Source organism: Nycticebus coucang, chromosome 18, assembly GCF_027406575.1.
Source record: "Nycticebus coucang isolate mNycCou1 chromosome 18, mNycCou1.pri, whole genome shotgun sequence".
In the NCBI taxonomy this organism is placed as follows: domain Eukaryota; kingdom Metazoa; phylum Chordata; class Mammalia; order Primates; family Lorisidae; genus Nycticebus; species Nycticebus coucang.
The window spans coordinates 34,024,412-34,041,269 of NC_069797.1; the positions used below are offsets into that span (position 1 = coordinate 34,024,412).

The 16,858-nt window shown below is 36.9% G+C and overlaps 1 protein-coding gene across 4 annotated transcripts in view; it reads left to right on the forward strand.

The window, feature by feature from the left end:
* Nucleotides 1–16,858, forward strand: part of NF1 (neurofibromin 1) — a 308,789-nt gene that overhangs the window by 178,568 nt on the left and 113,363 nt on the right. For 3 of the 4 annotated variants that reach the window (XM_053567657.1, XM_053567660.1, XM_053567658.1), the window contains 3 exons: nt 459–605; nt 3,694–3,840; nt 13,577–13,687. In XM_053567657.1, coding sequence (XP_053423632.1) covers nt 459–605; nt 3,694–3,840; nt 13,577–13,687 — 405 coding nt within the window. The remainder of the gene's footprint in view (nt 1–458; nt 606–3,693; nt 3,841–13,576; nt 13,688–16,858) is intronic. The other variant, XM_053567661.1, reaches the window with a different exon arrangement.

The following is a 16,858-nucleotide window of genomic DNA, read 5'->3' on the forward strand; positions in this document are numbered from 1 at the left end:
TTAATGTTCAAAATTCTACTTTTTACACAGTATGAATCTAGTTGATCATCTAAGCTAGCCTTGTCCAACTCTTTCTTCAAGTTTATCATCATCAAAGTTCTCACTGACTTCTTTCTCTTAGGGAAATTGGAGTTTAAATGGTATATTACTGGACTATAGGCCATATTAGAGAGAAAGGGAATGTCATCATATGATTTATATTCTAGCATATGGCCTACCCATGCAAAGTTAAAGGAACCCAGGTTCTGAACCTGGCTCTGACCAATAGGCTGTTGACTTCGGAGGAAGTCTTTTATCTTGTATGATCTTCCATTTACTTATCATAAAATACTTCTCTCAAAAGTTTCATCCACCTAAATATTGTTGTTCTTCACAAAGTTACTTCATACAAATTTAATTAAAACATAGGTATGAGTGTATCTGGTGTTGAAGATTCTAATGACTTTGCATTTTTAAAGGTTTTTCCTTGATATAGCCTCTGATTGTCCTACAAGTGATGCTGTAAATCATAGTCTTTCCTTCATTAGTGATGGCAATGTGCTTGCTCTACATCGTCTACTCTGGAACAATCAAGAAAAAATTGGCCAGTATCTTTCCAGCAATAGGTAAGAATTCCCAGTCATAGAGATAGTGAACACTCTTCAGTTTAAATTTGTACTAATAAAATTATTGGTCATGAGTAGTGCTTTCCTCTTTACAACCTTTCTTGGAGTAAGAATTATGATTTAGAAAGAGAAAGGTATTTATACTGTGCTGGTGGTACTACAAGCTAATACAATGTTATTTGAAGGAAGTATGGAGAATCCGCAAAGAACTCAAACTAGACCTTCCATTTGATCCTGCAATCCCATTACTGGGCATCTACCCAGAAGAAAAAAAATCATTTTATCATAAGGATATTTGCACTAGACTGCTTATTGCAGCTCAATATATAATTGCCAAATGGTGGAAACAACCTAAATGCCCACCAATCCTGAAATGGTTTAACAAGCTGTGGTATATGTAGACCATGGGATACTGTTCAGTCACTAAAAAAAAATGGTGTATTAACCTGGATGGAGTTGGAATACATTATTCTTAGTAAAGCATCACAAGAATGGAGAAGCAAGAATCCAATGAACTCAATTCTGATAATGAGGACAATAGATGCTAGTACAGGCTGCAGGGGTGGGGGGGAAGGGGGAGTGGAGAGACGGATGGAAGGAGGGAGGTGTGGGGTCACAGTGTGTGACACACTTTTGGGGGGGCAGGACACAATTATAAGAGGAACTTTACCTAACAAATACAATCAGCGCAACCTGGTTCTTTGTGCCCTCAGTGATTCCCCAACAATGAAAAAATTTTTTAGAAAAATAGAGAAAGGTAGACTCTTTAAAAAATAGACAAAAAGTAAAGTCATATTAAATGATCGACAAGCCTACCTAGATGCTATTAATTTTCTTTTGTTAATGTCAAGTTAAGAAATCTCAGATTAGCCCTTAGAATTTTTTGGTTCTTAAATTGCGGTTGAAACATGCTGTGCAACAGACAGCGAAGTTTAAATTGCGGTTGAAACATGCTGTGCAACAGACAGTGAAGTTTAAATTTACTAAAAGATCAAATTAGTATTGACATTTGAACCTACAGAACAGCTAATTCGTAGGAATTTAGTAATTGAAACATTGCTAGTGGCCATAGTTCTGCATATGAAGAGTTTCTTAGAAAGGTAAAAGTAGTCCAGTTATTTTCAGATGCCAATAAAAATGGTTTGTTCATTCATTTTGAAAGGTAGGAGACCAGGAAGCCACAGCTTAGCAATTAAGGGATGGGAATTTAAAAGAAAGGACATTGCAATCCTTCATGAATTGTTAATTGATTGAAGTAGGTGTGGGCATGACTAATGTATGCTCTTAACATAGAAAAATGAAGTTGTTTATCTGTGTGATATTAAAATAAACTGTGAAACTTTTGAATACAAACATTCTTTCCTCTTATATAATTTATATTTACACTTTGGTGCTAAAGAGTTTTTCTTTTTAATTTTGGTCTATAAAAAATTATACACATTTCAAACATACAAAAAAAATATAAAGGATAAGATAACAGAGATCCATGTCTGCCAACTATAGCTTTAACATTTATTTTAGATTTTTTTTTTTTTTTTTTTAAGAGACAGAGTCTTACTTTGTCACCCTCGGTAGAGTGCCATGGCATCACAGCTCACAGCAACCTCCAGCTCTTGGGCTTAGGTGATTCTCTTGCCTCAGCCTCCCGAGTAGCTGGGACTACAGGTGCCCGCCACAACTGCCCGGCTATTTGAACCCACCACCCTCGGTATATGCGCCCCATGTCCTACTCCCTCAGCCACTTTCTTTTAGATCTTTCTTTTAGATCTTTATAACATTTTATTTCTTGGGGTGGAGGATAGTGATATGTATACATTTGTATAATTCCTCTCGACAGTCTAATTTCTATACTTCTCTCTAGAGATGCCCACCTAAAGCTGGTGGGTGTGCTTCCTGGGTATACTTTTATACTGTTCTGCATATATGCACGTGTATGTAACTGGCAAAATAAGGAAATTATAGGTATATATGTAGTATATAACAGAGTTTTATGTTTTTAATTTTTACAACAACAATGTAGTGAATATAGCCTCTTCACATAACATTCAAGATTTATCATTTATTTAATTCATGTTAGTATTTCCTTGAATCACTGTTTCAGTTTATTTTTGCATTCCTGAATTAATGGAAATTTACGTTTGTTTCCAGTTTTTCACTAGTATAAATAGTGAAGTTATAAATTATCTTCATGTTTGTCTTTTTAGGTAGTACCTATATATCTAATTGCTGGGTCTGGAATACACCTAGTCATATCATTACAGGATATTGTCAAATAGCTTTTCAGAGTGTACGTGCCAATTTACACTTAGACCAGCCCTGTGTGAGAACATTTTTGTACACATTCTCACCAAAGTTGGCATCAGATTTACCATTTGCCAATTTGATGTTGTAAAGTAGTATTTTGTTATTCTTACACAGTTTTGCTTATTATTAAAAATTCATATTTTCCCTGGTTATGCAAAGATCTGATATCAGGGATAGTATGTACAATTAATGAATACCGATTTCTCAAGACAGACCTTTTCACCTCGAGAAAAAGTGGATCAGAATGTTATTTTTACTTACCAATCAGCTGCTTAGTGGAAAAGATTATGAGTTCTAGAAAACATTGAAGTTTTATGTAAATATTTTACTTTAGAGAGATATTTCAGTGTATACTTGTTTTTTGTTTTTGAGACAGAGTCTCACTATTTCATCCTCAGTAGAGTGTCATGGTGTCACAGCTCACAGCAACCGCAAACTTTTGGGCTTAAGCGATTCTCTTGCCTCAGCCGCCCAATTAGCTGGGACTACAGGCACCTGCCACAATGCCCAGCTACTTTTGTTGTTACAGTTGTCATTGTTGTTTGGCAGGCCCGGGCTGTGTTTGAACCCACCAGCCCTGGTGTATGTGGTCGACGCCCTACCCACTGAGCTACAGGCGCCAAGCCTCAGTGTATACTTGTGATCCTGAGATCTTTTTAGTGCTGTTCACAGATCAGCAGGGACCACCTTCTGACAGTAAAAAGAAAAGAAATAAGTGACAGAATGAAATGTGTACTGCTAAACATGAACTGCTACATTTTTCTAAGTAATTTGCTGTATCTAGGGATCATAAAGCTGTTGGAAGACGCCCTTTTGATAAGATGGCAACACTTCTTGCATACCTGGGTCCTCCAGAGCACAAACCTGTGGCAGATACACACTGGTCCAGCCTTAATCTTACCAGTTCAAAGTTTGAGGAATTTATGACCAGGTAAAGTACAACCTTGAAATGATGATTGCTTTCTTTTTGATTGAAAAGTGTTTACCACCAGTCCACTTGTTAGATACGATAGTTATCAGGAAAAATGTACCTAATTATCACATTGCCATGTTTTGGGATCTAACTTTCCTATTACCCAAGGTATTATTATAATATGTATACATATTCATATGTATTCATATGTCCATATTTATTCATATATTCATATAAAATAGTTTAACATAATAAACTGGACACGCACTTTATGTCCACCCTGTATATACATGAAGGTCTGGCAGTTAAGTTCATGAACTCATCCTAGAAAAAGTGGTGCTTACCTCATTGCTGAATATCACTGTGGTTAATCTTCAAAGCAATTTTGGCACCTTTTTTTTTTTTTTTTTTTTTTAATACTAGCAAAGCTATTGTATTACCCTTGATGTCCTAAATGTCATGAAAATGTCTTCCTTTCACTATTTTCTTTGTGTTCAGGTAAAGAAAAATGTCACTGGGGGCCAGGTGAATAGGGAGGGTGTTCCAATATAGCTATTTGTTTACTGGCTAAAAAATCCCTCACAGACAGTACCGTGTGAGCTGGTGCATTTTTGTGATGTAAGAGCCCTGATTATTGGCTACGATTTTCAGTTAAGACTTTTCTGTTTCTCTATTGGTATTTAGTTGGTCTGCAATGCTTCTCACAGTCAGCTGATGATTCTGACACATAATTCAATGGAGTTTTGTAGTGTTTTTGTCGGTTCTGCTTGTTACTGGTCACCTTGACCTCTCTTTATCAGTGGCGCTTTGTCTCCCCTCAGAAGAACGTTTAATCCATTTGTACACTGCCATTTTCTTCATGGCATTATCCCCATAAACTTGGAATAACACATCCCTGATTTCACTTCCTCTCTTGCCAAGTTTAACAAGAATTTTACAAAGGTTTATTCATTACTCTAATTTAAGGTCTGACATTGTTGTGATAGCACACCCAGGTACACGACAACAGTAACGAGTGACACTCAGCAAAACACTGCCACACGTTAACATGAACACAACTGTGAGACCCTGATAGACCAACATACGAACCCTACGGACTATTTGTACAATACTGTCAGCATAAGCACATAGTAGCAAGTTTGCAGATTTAATTGTCAGACTTTGTATTTCAATATTATTTGTACACATAGTGCCAAAAAATGTCTGTACATTTTTAAAAAGGGGTAAACTATATTAACATTGTAATACTCAGTATATATCAATAGTGTTTGTCCTGTATGTTGGCTCTTATAACTACTGTAATTTCAGAAGTCATATGTGACTTGAGTATTACATTTTTGGGCAGCCTCTATATATATTTCTTTGAAACAAGTTCTTGCTCTGTCACTCAGGCTGAAGTGCAGAGACACAGTCATAGCTCACTATTACCTCCTATTCCTGGGCTCAGGCATTCTCCCCTTTCAGACTCCTGGGTAGCCACCATGCGTAGCAAATTTTTAAAACCCTTTTAGAGAGATGGGATCTCACTTTGTTGCCCTGACTGGTTATGAACTCCTACCTCAAATGGTTTTCCTTCCTCAGCCTCCCAAGGCAGAAATGTGTGCTGCTAAATGTGGACTGGGAGTATAGATGTGAGCCACCAATCCCAGCCTGTTGTTTTATATGTTGATTTTTTATAACTATAAAGTAACTTAACTGAATCACATTTTCTCATTTTGCTTTAATACTTACAAAGAAGTAAAGACAGTATTATTTTCATATTATAGTTAAGGAAAATGTAATTTATTGTGAACAACTGACTGGCCGAAGGCACCACACCTAATTCATAGCTCTTTTGGGTATTTATTTATTTATTTTAGATATGGGATCTCACAGTGTTAAAATTTTATAGGAATAATATAGTAAATAGAGCCTTTTCATGCAATATTCTATTCAAGACTTTTTATTTATCACGGTAGTATTTCATTGGAAGACTTTATCATGATTTATTTTAATTGATGGACATTTACACTTGTTTCCAGTTTTTCACTATTATAAATCATAATCTAACAAATGTCACTATTTATAATAATGATCAATGTAGACCTGAATTCCTAGGTTTAAGCAGACTTCCCGCCTCAGCCTCCTGAGTAGCTGGAACTACAGGTGCATGCAACCACACCCAGCAGTCTTTTGGTTTAAAGTGCAGGACTTTTTCTATTACACTGTGTCATTTTTCAGAACCCTCCTAAAAGTTAATGCTTTTAACTTCTTTTAAAGTAAGGCTCAGAAAATATAGTATACTTTAATATTGTTATAAAATTTCTGTGGACATTTATTTTGAATCTTGTTTACAGAGATTTAGTTTGTGAACAAAAAGATCATCATTGTTTGATACTTAACTACTATTTACAGTGAAGATAGTTTGCTGAATTCTTTAGTCTTTGAAGTACTTCTTATAGTACTGTACACGTAGTAAGTTCTCCATAGTGACTGTGGGTTCAGAATTTTGTTCATAGTATGTGTGGGGGGAAAAAAAGCCCAGAACTTGATGTGCAGAAGTTAATTCACATTAAAGATTTGCATATAATATGCCATGAATTTTAAATGCCTGTTAATCATATTATATATTGGCCATAGTTTTGTATATATAACTCCAATTCATTGATATTATTAAAAGAATATATGAATGTATAATATGTAATATCCTTTTTAATTTAATTTTATTTTTAGTGCTATTAGATTTTTCTCAGCATAACGAATGTTTATTTCTACATAATTAACGGAATATATTCTATAAAAAATTTCCATATTACCTTACTGAAAATTATATAACACAAAAATATAAAACTTTTTTATTCAACATTACTGGACATCTAAGCCATTTTTTTTTTTTCATTTTTCTAAGAAAATATTTTTATTATTACTCCTTTTCAAGACTGTATGTTCCCTTAAAAAGCAATCATCTGTGCTTTTGAAGACTAAATGATTTAATATGTGTAATATCCTGAGAACAGTGTCTGGTACATGTAAAGTGTAATGTTAGATGTTATTTTTGTTCTCTTCTAAATTCCCACTGATGAGGCCGAGCATGATGGGTCAGGCTGGGTATGGTGGCTCATGCCTGTAATCCCAGCACTTTGGGAGGCCGAGGTGGGTAGATTACCTGAGCTTACAGGTTCGAGACCAGCCTGAGCAAGAGTGAGACCCCGTCTCTAAAAATAGCTGGATGTTGTGGCAGGCACCTGTAGTCCCAGCCTCTCGGAAGGCTGAGACAAGAGGATCTCTTTGAGCCCAAGAGTTTGAGGTTGCTGTGAGCTGGGAAGCAACAGCACTCTAATGAGGGTGACAAAGTGAGACTCTGTTTCAAAAATAAATAAATAGATAAATAAATTCCCACTGATGCTCTTTGAGACCAACTTCTTTTAAATAAAAAAAAGTAGCTTTATAATCTTAATTATTTAATTACTCAAAGTATAGAAATCTAGAGAAGAAAGTAAACTCTTTCATCCCCTTATTAGAAATGACTCAGTTAACATTTGGCGAATAGCTTCCCATTTGTTTATCTACGCACGTGTATATCTGTTTCTCCTATAGAATGCTAGCTAGGTTATTTCCATTAACACCGATCTGGCACCAGCAATACGATAGACAAAGCTAATACAATCTCCTCCCTAAGACACGTAGAAATGCTAGGTAAAATAAAAAATATATATATTTCTAAAAAATTTAAAAATACATACCCAGAAGACATTTTCTGAGCAAATTACCCTGCTCACAGAGAGTATAACTAGGTAAAGAAATGGAAAATATAAAAGAGGTTAAGAGATGCAGAAGATAGAATGGGAAGGGCCAGCACATGTCTAGTAAGTGTTCCAGAAATTGGGATTAATAAGAACGGGGAAGACATAATATCTGAAGGGCTAATGGATGAGAATTTTCCAGGGTTGGTGAATGAAATGACTCTTCAGCTTTAAAAAAGCACACTAGTCTTGAGCAGAATATGTAAACATTAAACCATGCTTTTTCAGAAATATATTTCAATACATATGGGAACCTAATATATGATAAAAGTGGTATTAAAAATCAGGGAAACTCCCTAGCTAGAGCAGCCCCAGAGGAACTACACAGGGTCACTCTCTCCAAAGATCCAGCAACAATAGAGTGATCCCGCTGGGGTCTAATCTTGGAGAGACACCTCCCCAACTCTGAGGACAGCCAGAAGCAATGGTGAAAAACAATCATGAGGCGAAATCAACAGAAAAACTCTGGCAATATGAATAATCAGATCAGCTCCCCCAAGGATCAATGGGGCAGAAACAGCACAAGACCCCATGCACAAATAGCTGAGATGTCAGAAATTGAATTCAGGATCTGGATAGCAAATAAGATCGAATTAGAATTCCAAAAGTTATCTCAAGAATTGAACAGATTCAAAGACCAAATGACCAAAGATTTTGACACATTGAGACAAGAAGCTGCATGCCTCCAAGATATGAGAAACACAGTAGAATCCCTCAGTAACAGAATGGAGCAAGCAGAAGAAAGGATTTCTGACATTGAAGACAAAGCTTTCGAATGCTCCCAAACCCTCAAAGAAGAAGAGAAATGGACAGCAAAAACAGACCACTCTCTCAGAGAGCTCTCGGATAATTTGAAGAAAACCAATATTCGTCTTATAGGGATCCCCGAAAGTGACGAAGTGGCTTCACAAGGCACAGAGTCTCTTCTCCATGAGATTATGAAGGAGAACTTTCCAGACATGCCAAGAGATTCCGAAATTCAGATAGCAGACAGTTTCAGAACTCCAGCACAACTCAATCCAAAGAAGACATCCTCCAGACCCATCATAATCAATTTCACTAAAGTTAATATGAAGGAGAAAATTCTGAAGCTGCCAGACGAAAGAAAACCATTACCTACAAGGGGAAGAATATCAGAATAACTGCAGATCTCTCTGCTGAAACCTTTCAAGCAGCAGAGGATGGTCATCGACTTTTAATCTCCTAAAACAAAATAACTTTCAACCCAGGATCCTGTACCCAGCTAAACTAAGCTTCATTTATGACGGAGAAATTAAATACTTCAACAACATTCACTTGTTGAAGAAATTTGCCACAACTAAACCAGCTCTCCAGGACATTCTTAGACCTATCCTCCATAAAGACCAGCATAATTCTCCACCACAAAAGTAAACCCACCCCAAAAATTTTTGATCAAATTCCAACTTCCACAGTCGCAAAAGGATTAAAAATGTCCACTGGTCTCTCGAAAGGCTTATCAATACTCTCAATTAATGTGAATGGTTTAAATTGTCCTCTAAAGAGGCATAGGTTGGCGGACTGGATACAAAAACTCAAGCCAGGTATCTGCTGCATCCAAGAATCGCATCTTACATTAAAAGACAGATACAGACTCAAGGTGAAGGGATGGTCATCTATACTCCAGGCAAATGGAAAGCAGAAAAAAGCAGGCGTTGCAATCATGTTCGCAGACGCAATAGGCTTTAAACCAACCAAAATAATTAAGGATAAGGATGGAAAGTTCATATTTGTTAAAGGTAATACTCAATATGATGAGATCTCAATTATTAGTATTTATGCACCCAACCACAATGCACCTCAATTTATAAGAGAAACTCTAGCAGACATGAGCAACTCGATTTCCTCCACTGCCATAGTAGTTGGGCATTTTAACACCCCTTTAGCAGAAAAAATTTAACACCCCTTCTTACCTCCAAAAAGAAGCTAAGCAAAGAAATTTTAGATTTAAACTCAACCATTCAACATCTGGACTTAACAGACATCTACAGAACATTTCATCCCCAAAAAACTGAATACACATTCTTCTCATCAGCCCAGAGAACATACTCCAAAATCCACCACATCCTAGGCCACAAATCTAACCTCAGCAAATTTAAAAAAATAGAAATTATTCCTTGCATCCTCTCAGACCATCATGGAATAAAAGTTGAACTCAATAACAACAAGAATCTGCATACCCATACAAAAACATGGAAGCTAAACAACCTTATGCTGAAGGATACATGGGTTATAGACGAGATTAAGAAGGAAATCACCATATTTTTGGAACAAAACAACAATCAAGATACGAATTACCAGAACCTCTGGGATACTGCAAAGGCAGTCTTAAGAGGGAAATTTATAGCACTGCAAGCTTTCCTCAAGAAAACGGAAAGAGGAGAAGTCAATAACTTAATGGAACATCTTAAGCAACTGGAGAAAGAAGAACACTTCAACCCCAAACACAGCAGAAGAAAAGAAACAACCAAAATCAGAGCAGAATTAAATGAAATTGAAAACAGAAGAATTATACAACAGATCAATAAATCCAAAAGCTGGTTTTTTGAAAAGATCAATAAAATAGATAAACCTTTGGCCAACCTAAACAGGAAGAAAAGAGTAAAGTCTCTAATTTCATCCATCAGAAATGGTAATGATGAAATAACAACAGACCCCTCAGAAATTCAAAAAATCCTTAACGAATACTACAAGAAACTCTACTCTCACAAATATGAAAATCTGAAAGAAATCGACCAATACCTGGAAGCACGCCACCTACCAAGACTTAGCCAGAACGAAGTGGAAATGTTGAACAGGCCGATATCAAGTTCTGAAATAGCATCAACTATACAAAATCTCCCTAAAAAGAAAAGCCCAGGACCAGATGGCTTTACGTCAGAATTCTACCAAACATTTAAAGAAGAACTAGTACCTATACTACTAAACCTCTTCCAAAATATAGAAAAAGAAGGAATATTACCCAGCACATTCTACGAAGCAAACATCACCATGATCCCGAAACCAGGGAAAGACCCAACAAGGAAAGAAAATTATAGACCAATATCACTAATGAATATAGATGCTAAAATACTCAATAAGATCCTAACAAACAGAATCCAACAACACATCAAAAAAATTATACACCATGACCAAGTCAGATTTATCCCAGGGTCTCAAGGCTGGTTCAATATACGTAAATCTATAAATGTAATTCAACACATAAACAAACTTAAAAATTAAGACCATATGATTCTTTCAATTGATGCAGAAAAAGCTTTTGATAATATCCAGCATCCCTTCATGATCAGAGCACTTAAGAAAATTGGTATAGAAGGGACATTTCTTAAACTAATAGAGGCCATCTACAGCAAACCCACAGCCAATATCGTATTAAATGGAGTTAAATTGAAATCATTTCCACTCAGATCAGGAACCAGGCAAGGTTGCTTATTGTCTCCATTGCTCTTTAACATTGTAATGGAAGTTTTAGCCATTGCAATTAGGGAAGAAAAGGCAATCAAGGGTATCCACATAGGGTCAGAAGAGATTAAACTTTCACTCTTCGCAGATGATATGATCGTATATCTGGAAAACACTAGGGATTCTACTATAAAACTTTTAGAAGTGATCAAGGAATATAGCAATGTCTCAGGCTACAAAATCAACACCCATAAATCTGTAGCCTTTATATATACCAACAATAACCAAGCCGAAAAAACAGTCAAGGACTCTATTCCTTTCACAGTAGTGCCAAAGAAGGTGAAATATTTAGGAGTATACGTAACAAAGGACATGAAAGATCTCTACAAAGATAACTATGAAACTCTTAAGAAAAGAAATAGCCAAAGATGTTAATAGATGGAAAAACATACCATGCTCATGGCTGGGAAGACTCAAGATTGTTAAAATGTCCATACTGCCAAAGCAATATATAATTTTAATGCAATTCCTATTAAAGCTCCATTGTCATACTTTAAAGATCTTGAAAAAATAATACTTCGTTTTATATGGAATCAGAAAAAACCTCGAATAGCCAAAACATTACCGAGCAATAAAAACAAAGCAGGAGGAATCACGCTACCAGACCTGAGACTGTACTATAAATCCATAGTGATCAAAACAGCATGGTACTGGCACAAAAGCAGAGAAGTAGTTGTCTGGAACAGAATAGAGAACCAAGAGATGGATCCAGCTACTTACCGTTATTTGATCTTTGACAAGCCAATTAAAAACATTCAGTGGGGAAAAGATTGCTTATTTAACAAATGGTGCTGGGTAAACTGGCTGGCAACCTGTAGAAGATTGAAACTGGACCCATACCTTTCACCATTAACTAAGATAGACTCTCACTGGATAAAAGATTTAAACTTAAGACATGAAACTATAAAAATACTTGAAGAAAGTGCAGGGAAAACTCTTGAAGGAATCGGCCTGGGTGAATATTTATGAGGGGGACTCCCCAGGCAATTGAAGCAGTATCAAAAATACACTACTGGGACCTGATCAAACTAAAAAGCTTCTGCACAGCCAAGAACATAGTGAGTAAAGCAAGCAGACAGCCCTCAGAATGGGAGAAAATATTTGCAGGTTATACCTCCAATAAAGGTCTAATAACCAGAATCCACAGAGAACTCAAACGTATTAACAAGAAAAGAACACGTGACCCCATCTCAGGGTGGGCAAGGGACTTGAAGAGAAACTTCTCTAAAGAAGACAGATGTACAATCTACAAACACATGACAAAAAGCTCATCATCCTTAATCATCAGAGAAATGCAAATCAAAACTACTCTGAGATATCACCTAACCCCAGTAAGAGTAGCCGACATAACAAAATCCCCAAACCAGAAATGTTGGCGTGAATGTGGAGGAAAGGGCACACTTCTGCACTGCTGGTGGGAATGCCCACTAATACGTTCCTTCTGGAAGGATGTTTGGAGAATACTTAGAGACCTAAAAATAGACCTGCCATTCCATCCTATAATTCCTTTACTAGGTTTATACCCAGAAGACCAAAAGTCACAGTATAACAAAGACATCTGTACCAGAATGTTTATTGCAGCCCAATTCATAATTGCTAAGTCATGGAAGAAGCCCAAGTGCCCATCGACCCACGAATGGACTAGCAAATTGTGGTACATGTATACCATAGAATACTGTGCAGCCTTAAAGAAAGACGGAGACTTTACCTCTTTCATGTTTGCATGGATGGAGCTGGAACATATTCTTCTTAGCAAAATATCTCAGGAATGGAAGAAAAAGTATCCAATGTACTCAGCCCTACTGTGAAGCTAAATTATAGCTTTCATGTGAAGACTGTAACCCAACTATAGCACAAGACTGTGGGGAAAGGGCCAAGGAAGGGGGAAGGGAGGGGGGAGGTTTTGGTGGAGGGAGGGTAATGGATGGGGCCACATCTATGGTGCATCTTAGAATGGGTGCAGGCGATTGCACTAATGTACACATCTATGATTTAACAATAAAAAAATATAGATATATATATAAAAAAATCAGGGAAATTAGGTCGGACTTTCAATAAATACAGCTGAGTAACCATCTAGAAGATTTTCATACTATTTATGAATGTAAACTGCCATGATTCAAAGAAGAAAAATGGGCAAAGGAAGGCCTTTCTTATCCAATTCAAAATCCATAAAACTAGAAAAGGAAAAGTTGATGAACTTTGTAAAATACAAATAAATAAAAACTCACAAACTTCTCTCTATGAAAAACACATGAGTAAAGACAATCATGTGATTTATATCCCTGTCCAATAGTTTTCTTAGGATAGTCCTAAGAGTTCTGGGAATTGTTGGTGCATGTGGCCGAATTACCCTTCAGAAAGCCTGTTGTTTTTTTAAATATTTTTGTTTTGTCATTTTTATATTTCATCATTGCTCCAATTGTAGATTTTTGGAAATATTCAGTGGACAGAATAAAGCCTTTTAGTTAATCTGTTCTTTTTCCTTTTAGGCATCAGGTACATGAGAAAGAAGAGTTCAAGGCTTTGAAAACGCTAAGTATTTTCTACCAAGCCGGGACTTCCAAAGCTGGGAATCCTATTTTTTATTATGTTGCACGGAGGTAAATACTATATTTTAGTGTCTCTTTACAGAATTTTTAAAAATGGTAACAAATGTAGAAAGGCAGCAAATTTGATTGTTCCCATTTCACTTACCAAGAATTGAAGACAAGTTTACTTGAGAGTGTGGAGGGGGTAAACAGCCATCCTGTCCTAAAATGGTGCTTAGTATATTAGAAACTGCTTTTCAGCTACCCAGTTCATATTGGCTTCTCTTTCCTACATCAAGTTTTAAAATACTATCTATAATAGCTTAATTACAAGCAGTAAAAAACTGCAAAAAAATCTTTTGTCTTCAGGTGTATTCTGATTAAGTAGTATCCACATTATAATCAGGGATATTTTTAAAAGGAGAAATAAAACTTAAAAGTGCCTATTTCTGAGAACTTTCAGTGTTAGGTTATATAAGATAACATCAACGTGATTTAGAAAATAATGCAGAGGAGCTGTGGGAAATCTCTATAAAGTTGGCACAGAGGCATCCTAGAAATTTGTGTTTGTTCATGCTGTCCTCAGTTAAGGCTAGTTCTTACAAGCCTTTCTGGAAATGCTGTGCGTTCCTCCTTTATGATAGATACGATGCTTGTTACGCTTTCCCTACCCTTGTCTTTTCTTTCTTGCCTCTTTCTGCCTTCCTCTATACAACTCATCTGTGACATTATTTAGTCAATTTTACTGTTTCCATTTAGCATGGCATAAATTGATGGTAATTGAACTTTAGAGATAACATATAATAGGGAGACAACTGACTTTGGAATTTCAAGAACTGTGTTCTGCTATTCATCACCTGTAGGATTTAATCTGAGTTTCTTGAATTTAACACAAATTATAGAATTATATTAGTTGACTTGGTGGGTCATGGGCAGCAAATACTTAGTAGTGTGTAAGTAGGCAAATACGTGTACTCGGCAGTGTGTAGGAAACAAATTGAGGTTGAGAAATAGGAGGGAAGGGATGAAGAAAGACAAGTGGAAGATGGGAAACTTGTTTCATCAGATAGTTCAGGTAGCCTTAAGACCAAAAAGTCCAAAGAATTGGAGTTTAGGGGATCTAGAGAATAAGAGAATTGCATTTACCTTTGTTGCCTCTTCTTTCACAGCTCTTTTTTTTTTGGAGACAGAATCTCAAGCTGTCGCCCTGGGTAGATGTGCTGTGATGTCACAGCTCACAGCAACCTCCAACTCTTGGGTTTAAGCAATTCTCTTGCCTCAGCTCCCAAGTAGCTGCGACCACAGGCACCTGCCACAACGCCCGGCTATTTTTTTTGCAGTTGTCATTGTTGTTTAGCTGGCCCGGGTTGGGTTTGAACCCACCAGCCTTGGTGTATATGGCTGATGCCCTAACCACTGTGCTACGGGCGCCGAGCCTCCTTCAGAGTTCTTGAGTAACATCATCTCACTTTCCTTTGAAGGTCCTCTCTCTGTGATTTTAGTTGTCGTTTCTAAATTGCCTAAGATGATTTTAATTTTCCTTTGCACTTGAGATGCACCATGTTTATTACATTCCATCTCCAACTTTTAATACAACCAGGATATTTTGGCTTTCCTTACTTTGTCTAATTGTAAAGCAAACTTTGATGAGGGAGACAGATAGATGTGTGCCGTGCCCTCTGTCCTGCTCTCCTTTGGATTATTGTTAGTTTACAAGTAGCAAAGATTTCTGGAAAATATAAAAGCTGGGTGTTTTCTGCAGGATCATAAACTGTTAAATTTTTATTCCTTTTCTGGGGTGATCAAGAAGAAGCTAAAGGAAGGCAGGATGGGCCAGATGAAGACCTGTCAGTGGGGTTTCTATGAAATCGATAAATATGGTAGCTTAGAAGAGGTAAAAATTCCCAGTTCTGCTGATTATTAGCTGCATTATCTTAAGACAAAGTAATTTTTCTGAGTCTGTTTCTTAGTATGTTAAAAAGGGACGGTGGTGCTTATAAAAACTATCTATCTCTCCTATAAAATGTTTTGTGACCTAAGTTTAAGGCTTTCGTTATTTTTATCATGACCCTCTCAGTTTCACATTTTCAGATCTTTTAGTTTCTTTCTTAGATCTACTAGAGTTCTTCTTGACCTTCTTTTTCACCGGGTCTGCATCCTTAGCTTCGGGACATGTGAACACTCAGTAGATGACAGCAGAGAAGAGGCCTCGTTACGCCACCATACAAGTGCAGAAGTTGGTGAAGGCCTTGTCTCTGTGCAGCCAGCCTCATCAAAGAGCACTTGGGTTCAACTTTTTTCTATTTACCTGTGTTTCCATGGCTTAGATTACTACGTGTTTGGTAATGTTTTCTGAGTTATAGATTTTAGTTTCCTTGTGGATAGTCCACAGACATTTCAGACTTGAATGTCCAAAACTTAATTCAGTGTATATTCAGATCAGCCTCGTCTTCACAGTATATTCTCTTTCTCAGTAACATCACCATCCCTTCTAGTTTCCCATTTAGAAACCCTAATCGTTTAAAATTCTTTCCTCTTTGTCTTGTCGTCTTCCTTGTCAGTCACCAAATCTTGATTTTACCTGTGAGATCCTGAGAAATCAATTAAGTTGCTTTAGTAAGGCCTTTATTATTGCAAAAAATTCATTCTTCTTTCTCAAGAAGATGGTTCTTAGGAAGAGTATAAATTAGACCAGGGCATGCCCAACCAGATAGCTATTGGCTCTGGACCCAGTTTCTGCTCTTTAGCTCTCTCATGGCTTCGTGTTCAACTCTTCCTCATGATTTTCCTCTCTCTGTATCCTTTCAGCTTTAGCCCTAGCTAGTAACCCTTTATTACCAAAGTACTGAACATCTAAAATTCTAGAAAGAAAATGTGATTCAGTATAAAAAGTATCTCTATTTGGCACAACCTTTAATGCTAGATTCTGGCTGCCTCTAAGTCAAGTAACATGCTCCTGGCCCAGCAGTCATATGATTCAAACTGACCATAGAGTGCTTGATGTTCCCTCATCAGGGACTGTCCTTAGGTATCTGGTTTTATTTATTTATTTTTAGAGACAGAGTCTCAATTTGTCGCCTTTGGTAGAGTGCTATAGCATCACAGCTCACAGCAACCTCCAGCTCTTGGGCTTAGGCGATTCTCTTGTCTCAGCCTCCCGAGTAGCTGGGACTACAGGTGCCCACCACAACGCCTGACTATTTTTTTTGTTGCAGTTTGGCCAGGGCCGGGTTCGAACCCGCC